The sequence below is a fragment of the Lagopus muta genome, chromosome 6 (genome assembly GCF_023343835.1).
Source record: "Lagopus muta isolate bLagMut1 chromosome 6, bLagMut1 primary, whole genome shotgun sequence".
NCBI classification, from domain to species: Eukaryota; Metazoa; Chordata; class Aves; order Galliformes; family Phasianidae; genus Lagopus; species Lagopus muta.
Genome location: NC_064438.1, coordinates 4,611,135 through 4,623,174, shown reverse-complemented (window position 1 = coordinate 4,623,174; position 12,040 = coordinate 4,611,135). Strand labels below are relative to the sequence as shown.

The 12,040-nt window shown below is 42.2% G+C and overlaps 1 protein-coding gene across 4 annotated transcripts in view; it reads left to right on the top strand.

The window, feature by feature from the left end:
• The window catches only part of NAV2 (neuron navigator 2), a 311,161-nt gene that overhangs the window by 241,907 nt on the left and 57,214 nt on the right, over positions 1–12,040 (top strand). The window contains exon 1 of one of the 4 annotated variants that reach the window (XM_048948753.1): positions 6,080–6,491. The exons of the other annotated variants lie outside the window; for them this stretch is intronic. Within the exon in view, the coding sequence (XP_048804710.1) occupies positions 6,394–6,491 (98 nt within the window). The 5' untranslated portion in view covers positions 6,080–6,393. Of the gene's footprint in view, positions 1–6,079; positions 6,492–12,040 lie in introns of those variants that run through there. 4 annotated transcript variants of the gene reach the window in all.

The following is a 12,040-nucleotide window of genomic DNA, read 5'->3' as shown; positions in this document are numbered from 1 at the left end:
CCAACTCAATGGTTTTCTTGACCAGACGTAAGAAAACAATGGCAGGGATGAGAAATATCTGCAGATCAATATTACATTGGTAGGCTATTGTGAATTTGAAAATGGCAAGTTAGTCTATTTGACAGGCAGCATAGTAAGAGCAAGACAAAAGCAATTCACATGGGAAACTGTTTAAAATAGAGGAAAGATTTTAAAAGATAATCTGAGTGAAAGGCAAGTCTTCTAGCTCACACGTGGTCTTTGGAACATCCTTATGTTGTGTGAGTCAAGCAGGTCCCTTTGTTTTATTAGAAAAATGCAGATGGACTATCAAAGCAAAGCAAATTTTTGTTGAAGCTGAGAGTTTGCATGTTTGTTCTTTGTCCATTGCTCTGTTGAAGTATTTGTGGTTCCAGTGCTTATGCATTCAGTAATACAGAGGACTTGCAAACACTAAAAATCAAGCTGTAATGATATTAGCTTGATTTAATATTGCTTCTTTAATTAAGATAAATGACTTCACTTTTCTAGTGGGATGTATTAGCTTTTTAACAGCCACAGCAGCAATAAACAGCTGTAAATATTGACATATATCTAATTAGGAAACCAAAGCAATTAGTCTGGGCCAACTGTATTGATCATAACTGAGCTGGATTTGACTAAGATGCAGGTGGCTGACAGCAGTGCTTTTACAGTGGATGCCCTCAGATGGGTAATGGTTGCTGCTGATCAAAGTTTTAGTATTTTTGGAGGGGACAATGTGGGATTGGGGTAAATGAAGTCCTATAGGAGTTTTCCATCTCGTAGCTCCTTGGAGGCCTGCTTGTTTGTACAGCACTATGTTAGGTGTAGCTCCTTAGGTGCTACACATGGCACGTTCTTGAGTGCATCCTTTCAGGACCAAGTAGAAACGCAAAGAACTTCTGATTCAAACCTTTTTTTTTCGGCATGTTGTAGCTATAGAGACTTTTGCACCTAGATTATGCATTTGTATAGCTTCTCATGTATACGGTATTGTTTGTTGGCGAAAACATTATGCTAGAAAGCTCAGAAAGCAAACTGTAAATCATGCATGAACATCTGTCGCATATCCATCCCAAAGCCTCTCACCACATCCCTGGGTTGGGAGCAATCATGCCATTTTGTTCATTCTTCTGTTTCATTACATTGGTTGGTTGTGTTTTAAGATAAGATTTTTTTCATTTTATATAGACTGTACTTACAAATCATTTGTTACATATATTTTCGACTTGATTGTTTTTCATGTGATTTATTTGCTATATATGGAAAACATTTTAGATACAGAAATATATGCATGTTTGGATACAGGAAGTACATTGATAACATTAGATGAATTAGATGCTAATTCTGCCTTATGCCATCTCCCTAACAACTTATCAGTGCTGTAATCATTAATCTTATTCCAACTCATTAATCCTATTCCAAATTTGCCTTTTCTGTCTGCTAAGTCTTTTTGGGGCTGAAATCCCTACTCTTGATCATGTGAAGTTTTGCGTGGTCTTGAATGGCAAGGGACTTGACCTCACATTCAGCTGGGACTTGAAAAATGTCAATTCCTGTGCATTGCATATGTACCTTTGCAGTAGTACACATGTCTTTATTTTCTTCTGCACAGTACTACCAACGTAAGCAATTTTAACAAAATCCTGAGGTATTCTGTGCTTCGTATGTTTACTTACTAAAAGCATAAAAAATTCCAGGCAGCACCAGCATAGTGTAATTGTCTGCTTTCTGGGAAGTCTCTAAGATGAGAGGACTCTTACCCTTGGAGAATGTGAAGGCAAGTATTTCATAGCATGCATCCTTCATTGGGCTGCAAATACCATGCCTCTTTCATTCAGCAGAATGAAAGGAACTGAAAAATGGAGCTTCATTTTTCCAGACTTACTTCTTCCAGCTCCTACCTTCTTTCAGAAATGCAAAGAAAAACCATAAGTTCACAGCATTGTAGCAGCTGAAGAATATTTGCTACTGTTCTTCTTACTGACTACACTGATTCCAGTGTTCCCCTAGAGCTTACTTGCACACAATGCTTATGTCAATTTTGTTCATCCATAGAATTTTAGCCACTAAATATATAAGCACTTGTTATGCTAATAGTCACTATTTTCAATAACATGATTTGCATTTTATATGCATGTTAATTACATTGTGCACATAGCCAGTAATGCACACGTTCCATTTTTTTCCTTTTCCTGATTATTTTAAGACATCATTTTACCCGGTTGTAGTGGAGTCCTTCCATGGTGAAACGTGGCAGACCCTTCATACCACACATTATAAAAAAGCATACAAAGACCATGAAGTGCAACGTCTTGACAGTCTATGCTGCTTGCATTACTTTTATAGTCACTGCAGTCATCAAACGCAGACATTTTATAAGCTCCTCACTGATATATATATATATATACACATGTATATATTTCAGCTGATGAGAGTAAAAGCATAAAGGAAGTTAACATATTGCAGGAAAACCTGATTTTCAGACATTTTGGTGTTCTCTTAGGGAGAGCTTGAAATGAACCAAGATTCATGTTGATGTAGCCTAGAATGCAAACCTGTAATCATGGTTTGGGGCCTTTTAAAATAAAAATCAAATCGCAGATTTCTTTGATAGGTTTTTTGTTGCTGTTATTGTTGTGGGTTTGCTGTTTTTTTTCTCCTGCATACAGTTTTAGTTTCTTTCAGGCTATGCACATTGTTCTTCCTTATGTTAATGGAAATTGCACGCAACTGGGGAGAAAGAGAACAAGCAATTGGAGGTGCAATGATCTTATTACACTGAGTATTAGGACACTTTGCAGTCTTTTCTAAGCAGCTGTTCTTTAGATAAATTAATACCTGGGGTCTCTTTACTTCTCTCAAACTTTAACTACCATAAAAGAAGTTAATGTAAAGCTGTTCACAGCTTAGCTCACCCGATTGCTATGCAGAAGTTCTAACACAAAAGCTTCCATAAACTGCAGCCATAACGCACTAATCTTCTGAACTTCCTGACCCATAAAACTATGATTATTACTACATGTAAAATTCATTTGGAAATATCCCTCTGTATTTAGTGTTATAGGTATTATGTTGCAAAATCCCTCCTCCTTTACAGTGGAAGGGCTGCCAGGAAAAGGAGGACAAAGGGGCTGTAGATTAGTGTATAGAGAGCAACACTGTACCTTAATCTGGTGATTTTGTTTTTATTTGTAGCTGTTGATTTAAAAGGTGGGATGTTCTGATGCTTTTTTTTCCCCCTAGCTTGCCATTTCAGATTTCATCATTTTTGGGATTAGAACATTTCTTGCTGCCCTTACCCACTAGTGCGAGTTGGGTGCTAATTTTCTATACAACTCTATAAGCAGATAATTAAGAAACACCAGGTTTGGGGGGAGATTTTTGGTGAAGACAGGTTAGAAGAAAGCCTTTCTATTCCAGTTGGGATTCTTTTTAGTACCTGTGATATCTTAGAGTTATTTCTAGCAACTGCTCTGTGATTTTAGTAATGAATGAAGAGCAGTTCATGGGATTTGTTAGAAAAGATACCTTGAGGGCAGTTAAACTCAGCAGAGGTGAGTCTATGAGTAAGTTTACCCTCGCTTTTATTGTGGATAATAAATACTTTTGTTTAAAAAGCTATGTGACTCTTGTCTGATCTTCTACAATGCTAGTGGCATCTGCGGCTTTGCATGTAGGCACGTACGCACTGTGAAAGGGCTGGGATGACTGCACTGCAAGATACAGACGTACCAAAAAGCAAAAGGGTCATGTTTCTATCTTTCATTCACCACTAGACTAACTTCATATGGATAATAGTCCAGCTGCAAAAAGATACTAAATGAACGTCCTTTTTCATTTTGAAACACAAACATTTGTGTTAAATGATGCTTTTCTGAAGCCACTTTTATTGTTAGTATTGTTCCAAATTGCAAGTTGTCACATCCACCAGCCTCTAAATTACCAGTTGTCTTTGTTGCTATAGTAACATCGTGGCCACTAAAATATAGACTCCAGAATAGAAAAGCAAGCTCAGACTGCAACTCGTTTATTTGAAGGTTTTGGCAGAAGAATTTCTGCGCAAAGTCATTATTTTATAACCTTTGAATACTTACATTTTAACTCTTTCAACCAAAAGGGCAGCATTATGCTAAAACATGCCTCTTTTTTAAAATGAGATATCCAAGCTGGACCCAGTTAATAACTATCTTGGTGCAGTTGACTTCTGCTGATTCTTTCCCTCTCTTTTCTTTGGCTTCCGGCTGAATGGTTGATGGTTTTCTTGAGGTGAGGCTAGGATTGCAGCCTGGTGTTGTCTTCTCTGCCCATCCCTTTTTCATGACACACTTGCTCATCAGTGGCCTGGACAAGGGCAACGTACCCTGGCTGGATTAGTAATGTAGCTTCTTGCTTACTGAACAAGTGCTACTGTAATAATGGGAATGGATTTGCATATTCCCTTATGGCTGAATGTTAGTGCATTAGGCAATGTTAGCAACTGTGTAGACTTCAGCAAGAGTCAAGTTCTTTGTCTTTTTCTTTACATATCTATATTTGCTGTTTTGCTCACCAGCACCCTTCTGCTCACTCTGATGTTGAACCTTCATTCTCCATCCAGCCTTGGGCTCCTGGCCTCTTCTACTTCAAGTTCCAGTGCTGCCTTCTACTCCCAACTAGGCATGGCTATCCAACACCACTGTGTTTTGCATCATCGACATTACTATCACCATTCCCCTTCGGTTTATAATATTTCCCTTTGAGGGGAAAGGGAGGGAGTACTTTTGGGGGATATTTCCTGCTCTGTGCCTGAAGGTGCTACCCCCTGCACTGAGTCAATTACTATGCCATAGATCCAATGAATGGTGAGTCTGCATGGGTTGTAGGCAACTGGCAGTCCAGTTCTCACTGTCTCACAGGTTTTCTGATGTTTATAGGTTCTGTTTGTGCAGTATAAGGGTAATTCGTGCCTCTAAGTTCTGCTTCCCACAGTAAATTGCCCGCAGAGAAGAGCAACAAGGTTTGTGAATGGCTTGCAGAATATGGCCTATGAGGAGTGACTGAAGGAACTGGGGCTGTTCAGTCTGGGGAAGAGGAGGCTGAGGGCAGACCTTATTGCTCTCTTCAAATACCTGAAAGATGATTGCAGCGAGAGCGGGGTTGGTCTCTTCTCACTGGTGACAGGTGACAAGACAAGGGGAAAAGGCTTCAAGCTGTGCCAGGGGAAATTTAGTTTGAATATCAGGAAACACTTCTTTACAGAAGCACTGGAATAGGCTGCCCAGGGAGGTGGTTGAGTCACCATCCTGAATGTGTTTAAAAACCGTTTGGATGTGGTGCTCAGGGACATGATTTAGCAGAGGGTTGTTAGAGTTAGGGTAGGATGGTCAGGTAGTGGTTGGACTTGATGCTCTTTAAGGTCTTTTCCAATCTGAGCAATTCTATGATTCTAAATAGAACTGGCATAGTTTCACATATTAGAAAAAAAAAAAAAAAAAAAAAAGATCCCACATATACAGCCAAATGCAGAGATGTAGGAAGAATACTGTCAGGGAGCATTTTTATTGGGCTAAAATAAGAGTTCTGAGTACTCAAAATGGTACATTTTTATTAACCAAGTATGTATAAACACCCATCTTTATTCTACTTGAATTAAAGACAAGTGGCAAGTCCCTTGCTTTACATCTGTGAATAATGTTTAGTGTATTTTATCCCTGAACAGAAAAATCTTACATATCTTGTCCCAGTTTCTTTATTAATAAATAAAGATATCAAGGTCTTTACCAGCGGATCTGTATTGAAAATATTTTTTATTTATGTGTGTATATGTGTACATTTGTATTTTACCAGTGTTCCAAATATCTGATGTTAAAACATTTGAAGTATGTCATCTGGTTTTATGCTGCTGCATTCTCATAAAGCGAACCATAGTTATTTTAGCAGTCACATAGTTGACTCATTCTGTGAGACTATAAAAACAGACTAGGAAATACACTTTTACAGATTGTAGGCTTTGAGCTGAGATCAAATACTGTCATTTAGTACCTTCAAGTACAGGATTGCTGACATGGGCTTTTACTTCATGCGTTACGGTATGTGATCTGGAGGCACCCAGTCTGCCTGTTTTACTGCCATCAGGTTACAGCTTTTCACAGATGACCTAGTACCAGTACAAAGCCTTGACCTCTCACTTTTCCAGCACTTCAGAGGTTAATTTTGTTGAGGGATCAGATTTCTTTCTAGGGGAAGTTTCTGATGATCACCTTCTAGCTAGGCTTTACTTGCCAGTGTCTTTCAGATCTGCTGCATACTGGGTGCTGTTGAAAAACAGCCTTCCTCCAACTTTGCAAAGCCTGTGCCTAGATAGTCAAGTTGCAAGCTGTTTCCTTCCGTAGGGTGTTAGATGGTAGCCTAATGAAGGTATCAACCTGTAAAGTAAACCTAAGCCCCTTTCCTGGGATTCTTCTTGGGCAGCAAGGTGGAGAAGTGCTTTGGCCAAGGAACATTGCAAGGTAAGAGAGTTTCTGTGCTTTGTGTGTGCTGTGTTACACCTCTGTGCGAGCAGGACCAGCGTTTAAATTCTGGCAGCAATGGGAAAGTGTTAGAGAGCACAGTAAATGCGGGAAGTGTTCTCCCTGCATTCTCTATTTCATCTGGCTTGCCGAATGCACAAAGTCAGTATATTTTATTATGTTACAAATATTTTGATGAAATAATCAGAAAGCCCGTATGTGAGAACTGACAGCTACTGCTGTGTTTGTTTTTTCTGGCTTTACTTCGGGATTCTGTGACTTTTACTGACTATTTAATAGGTCGCAGTCTAACTGGTTGTCGCTCCATGTCACACAGTTTTAGTTGCAGAAAACTATAGGGCTTTGTTATATTTTAACACTCCTTTGCTCTCTGAGCAAAAGAAGGATCTCTCAACAAGAATGAGCTCATTCCTCACTGAAACAAAGGCACGAGTGAGGCTGTTCCTGGCCATTATCGCAGCACAGGCTGCACATTTCAGTACAGACTGTGCAGCTCTCACTCCTGTGCAAATTTGCATTGGCTTCCTGATGAACTCTTTGTCTCTGAAGGTCATTTCATCTTTTTCCTTTTTGCAGTTTCTTACAAGTAAGCTCAATTTTAAAGCCTGCCATAAACCGGACACTAGTGAGGGTGTTGCAGTTCTGTCCTAAGAAGGACAGATACTGCCTTTCAGCTTTCCCGGTGGGAGAGAGGCAGTGAACGCCTGCAGTCCTGGTGCCGTGGGCTCAGCTGCCAGGGATGCTGCGGGTGGCATTTGTTCCCTCTGCTCAGGTTTCTGCCTTCGTTCACTGGCGTAGAAGCTTTGTGTTGTGTTTTGAGTAACAAAAAACTTCAGTAGTGACTGCAGATTGTTTTCAAGTCCTCAGCTGATCATTTTGTGCTGCATGTTCCTAGGATTACAATGTGCTGACCTTACAGGAGATGCATTTGTGCTAAAGCTGGAGCACAGGCAGGAGGAATTACACACAGGCTGGGGAGCGATACAGCCATCTCCTGCCTGTGCTCTGTCGGTGCCCAGGCTGCAGACAGGTAGCCTGGAGCAGGGTGTGCAGCTGCAGGGCTCAGGCCAGGTCAGGCTGCTCTGAGTGCTGCTCACTGCAAGAAATTGACATGCCTGCTGCATGTTTTTGTTTCCACGCTATCCTTCGTTCCTTTCCTTCCCCTGTTTAGTTACGTCAGTGCTCTAAGAATTTAGCTAATCTCTCCTTTTCCTTCGTTGTGTTTCAGCCCATTTTTATTTTATTTTGGAGCTATGAATCTTTCCTTTGTTTCCCAAAGCAGGCTGCCAGGTAACAGGAGCTCTCATGACCTGCTCAGCTCTCACCCTCCCCATTCAGTTCTGCAGGAGCATTCAGATGGCAGACCTGTTTCAGAAAGCGCCTTGGTGTTTTCAGTTAGTGCCAGCCCTTCTTGGGGCTGAGTTAAAGAGTGCCTTTGTGCTGGGAAGGGACCGATCCCCCAGGTATCAGTTCTGGGCGCTGGGCCTCATCCCTGCAGCCCCAGAGAGCTTTGGCCGGGGCCAAAGGGAGAGAAGAGCACGCTGCAGCTGTGAGCTGCATCTGCGCATCCCTCTGGTGCTTGGCTGTGGATTCCTGGCTCTGCTGCTGGAGGGGAGAACACAGGGAACTGAGCCAAGTCCTTAGCTGAATCATAGGGTTGTCATAGAATCCTTGAGGTGAGAACAGACCACTAAGGTCATCTCAGCCAGCCATCAACCCAGCGTCTTTGACTTGACCACTGAAGAGCCACTGTCTCATTGCTGGGCTGTATGCTTCACAATGATTTTTTTTTTCTGGGACAGGTCGTGCTTTCTCAGCACAGGAATGCTTTGGATGGAGCAGTAGGTGGGGGGCCAGCAGCAGTCCAAGAGGAAAGTTATTGCAAGTACAGTTTCAAGCCCAGGAGACAAGCAAGGGTCAGTAGCTGCTTACAGTGTTTGAGCTGGATTCTTCAGAGCTAGCTGTGCCATACTGTTCATCCAGCATTTGGGTCAAAGGCTCTGATTTATCACCTCACCCCAAGGCTGTGTAGAGCCATAGGAACAATTGTTTTGAACAATGGCCAGAAAACAAGTTCTACCAGCCAAGCGTTTTGCAACTTAATGCAGCCCTGGGACTGCTCTATTTAGTGGCTGTAGATAGTGAGTAATTGAAGTGTCTTGGAGCAAAAGAGATTGTCACTGGAATTTCTGCTGTATGGCATGAGATGATCAGTTTCAGCAGAAAGTCACATTGTTTCATGAAGTTTTGGAGTATGTCAACTGATGAACATACTGAGATTAGATGGATGGGTTTAGGAGCCCCTATGTGTGCACACTTAGCTGTGTTCGCTTGAAGTTTGGCAGTGGCTTGTCAAGGGCAAAATAAAATCTAGTGTTATTGTTCAAACAGTTACTAGTACTGGTATTAAAAAAATAAGCAAAAAGAAAGTGCAGATTTCTAGCTTCTACTACTCTTCTCTTCCCTAATTTTTTGAACCCAAATTGATACTTTTCTGTTGATAATTATTCTCTTTTACAAATAGGGCTTTTAAATGTGAATCCTGAAATGTTATTTCAGATGAATGCTAAACACAGCACACCTCCAGGAGGTTAACTGAGTGCCAGAAATGTTGTGTAGGGACTGGATTCTGCTCCAGAAAGGACAGGTGGAATTGATCTGTATTTGTTTCCCCCTTCCTGTTTTACTTTTCAATTTGGATGGTCTCACTTACCAGCGTGTTTCAAGAGTGCTGTCCCTGAGCACCACTGTTGGTTGGAAACAGAACGTTTTGTTTCAAAATGCACGTGAAGACTTAGTAAAAGAGAGCAACAAAGACTGAGAGTTGGTGGGTGATTAATAACCCAGTGACATATATTAACTGAGTTTGCTGTTTTTGAAGTAGATTGCTCTACATTCTTCTACAAACAGGTGTCACCTTTTATAACAGTCTGAGAGGAGAACCACGGAAGGGGCTGCATATGGCTTTGGGATTTGTGACAGTGATGTCAGTATTATGGGAAACCCCAGAAGAAAACAGTGAAACTACAGTATTTAGTATCTCACTTCATAGCACAATTACATTTTTCTGGCTTTTTAATTTTTCCTTTTGGTTCTTTGAAGGCGCTGCAAAGTTTCAATCATTTTACACCTTGATCTTTTTTTTTTTTTATTCTCCTATCAACTAATAAATAGTTAAATTTTTAGGTAGAAGAGGATAATTACCATGTTTCCAGTTGAAATATTGTAGAGCCCCAAGGCCCTGTCTTTGACAAATGTATTTTTCAGCAGCTCATTGTAATTTTGGTTTTGAGTGAAGAGCCAGCAATGTTAGAATCCACACCCATCCGCAGCAAAGGGTGGATTTCCAGCCTTTAACAATAGCTTTACTGAGTGGTGTTTTAATGACGTTTTTCTTTGGACTTGCAAGCTGCAAATGTTTCTGTAGTGAGGGGTATGTCCTGAGGACCATGCGGTGGTTTCGGACAGTTTCATGTGCCCTCCAAGCTGACAAGAGAAAACCCAATTCTGTGGATGATGATTATGCAAGATGGGAAAGCACTGATAGACTGTAGAAAAATACAAGTCTGAGCCTAACCACATTGCAAACCTGTTTGAAAAAGCAGCTTGGAGTAGTTGACCTAGTGCTTTATGTGGGTGATCCGTATTAGCAAAGATGTTTGTCATGATAGGGTGAGCAGCAAGGGGAGGGCAGGAGAGGGGAGGGGAAGGGAAGGGAAGGGAAGGGAAGGGAAGGGAAGGGAAGGGAAGGGAAGGGAAGGGAAGGGAAGGGAAGGGAAGGGAAGGGAAGGGAAGGGAAGGGAAGGGAAGGGAAGGGAAGGGAAGGGAAGGGAAGGGAAGGGAAGGGAAGGGAAGGGAAGGGAAGGGAAGGGAAGGGAAGGGAAGGGAAGGGAAGGGAAGGGTTCCCTCTGATCAAGGGTACTGCTGGGCTTGTAGGGAGCAGGAGACAGCTTGGTGTGCTTTAGGTAACTATCTGATAACATCAAAGCCTACTTCTACTGCAAAAAAAGAGACAGCATGAGGAGGAAGAGGCTCTACCTTCCATAGGAAGGCAGAAGTGCTAGCATTGGGCTGTGATGGTAAACTTCTCCACCCGATCTTCAGCACTGCTTAAGGCTTTGCTGCACCCCTGCCTCCATCTCATCTGTGACAGTACATCTTTACTAGCTGTTTGACCTCATTTGCTTCAGCTATTTTCAGAAGTGGGATGGTTTTTAAGAGGATAGTTGGATGATTTCCCTGTATAATACACTTATAAGATTTTATGTAGTTTTTAGTAATCGAAGTAAAGTTTCAGGTAACTGATCAAAGAAAGGAAAGCCCAAACATTCCAGCTTCAGGTCATGGTTGAGTAGACTTTTGCTGACATCAGCCATTATTAATTACACCAGCTAAATTACAAAGATGTTATCACAGCTCTGGGAACCAAGCATACTGTAATTACAAGGGCTGTTGGGTTCCCCATTCTGCATCCTTTCTTTTGGCTTTAACCATCAAGGCTCCAACTCAAAAGTGAACGGATTTACGTAGAACCTTCAGGGTTGTTGTGAAAGCAGTGTGCAATGAAAATGCATCCATCTGATGACAGATGCAGTGTCCTGCACCGTTGTGTGTTGCACCAAATACAGGCTGGTACACTTACTGGGGTGATGGACCCTTTCCAAAATCTCAATGTCTTTCTTGTACTGAGGGCTCCACACCTGGACACAGTACTCCAGATGGGGCCTCACAAGAGCCAAGTAGAGAGGGACAATCACCTCCCTGTCCCTGCTGACCACCCCTCTCCTGATGGAGCCCAGGATCCCATTTGCCTTTCGAGCTGCCAGAGCGCACTGCTGGCTCATGTTAAGTCTCTCGTCCATCAGGACCCCCAGGTCCTTCTCTGCCGAGCTGCTCTCAAGGACCACTCCTCCCAGCCTGTACAGGTGCCTGGGGTTCTTCCGGCCCAAATGCAAAACCCTGCACTTTGCCGTGTTGAACCTCATTCGGTTCACCCGAGCCCAGCTTTCCAGCCTGCTAGGCAGGGGGGTTGGAACTACATGATCCTTGAGGTCCCTTCCAACCCGGGTGATTCTGTGATTCTGTGATATAACAGCGTCTTGCCTATGAGTGGTGGATGCTTGGCTGGCATTAGTATTGCTTCTTGCTGTGATCAGCATGCCTGCAAGAGCATTACTGCTTATCTTCCAGCCACCAAAATACTGTACAGCTCTGTGGATCTCAGGATGGCTTTTTAAACCTTTTAAAACCTAGCAACAGATAGCACCCTTGAAAATGCAAACTGCAGTGGCCACAGCCTCCATCAGCACATGAAAGATGTACAGCCCGGGATGTATTTAAGAGGAAGCCACAGCAATCAGTGCATTCAGATGCGTGCTTCCACCTTTGTCATTCAGCACATGTCCCAGTTCAGGAGGGCACTTACATATTTCCATATTGCCTGAGATTGCCCGACTGAAGTCGATGGGACTGGCTGATAGCAGTAAAACTGCTTGCAATTGAAATGAGATGCGTTTTTTAGACACTGC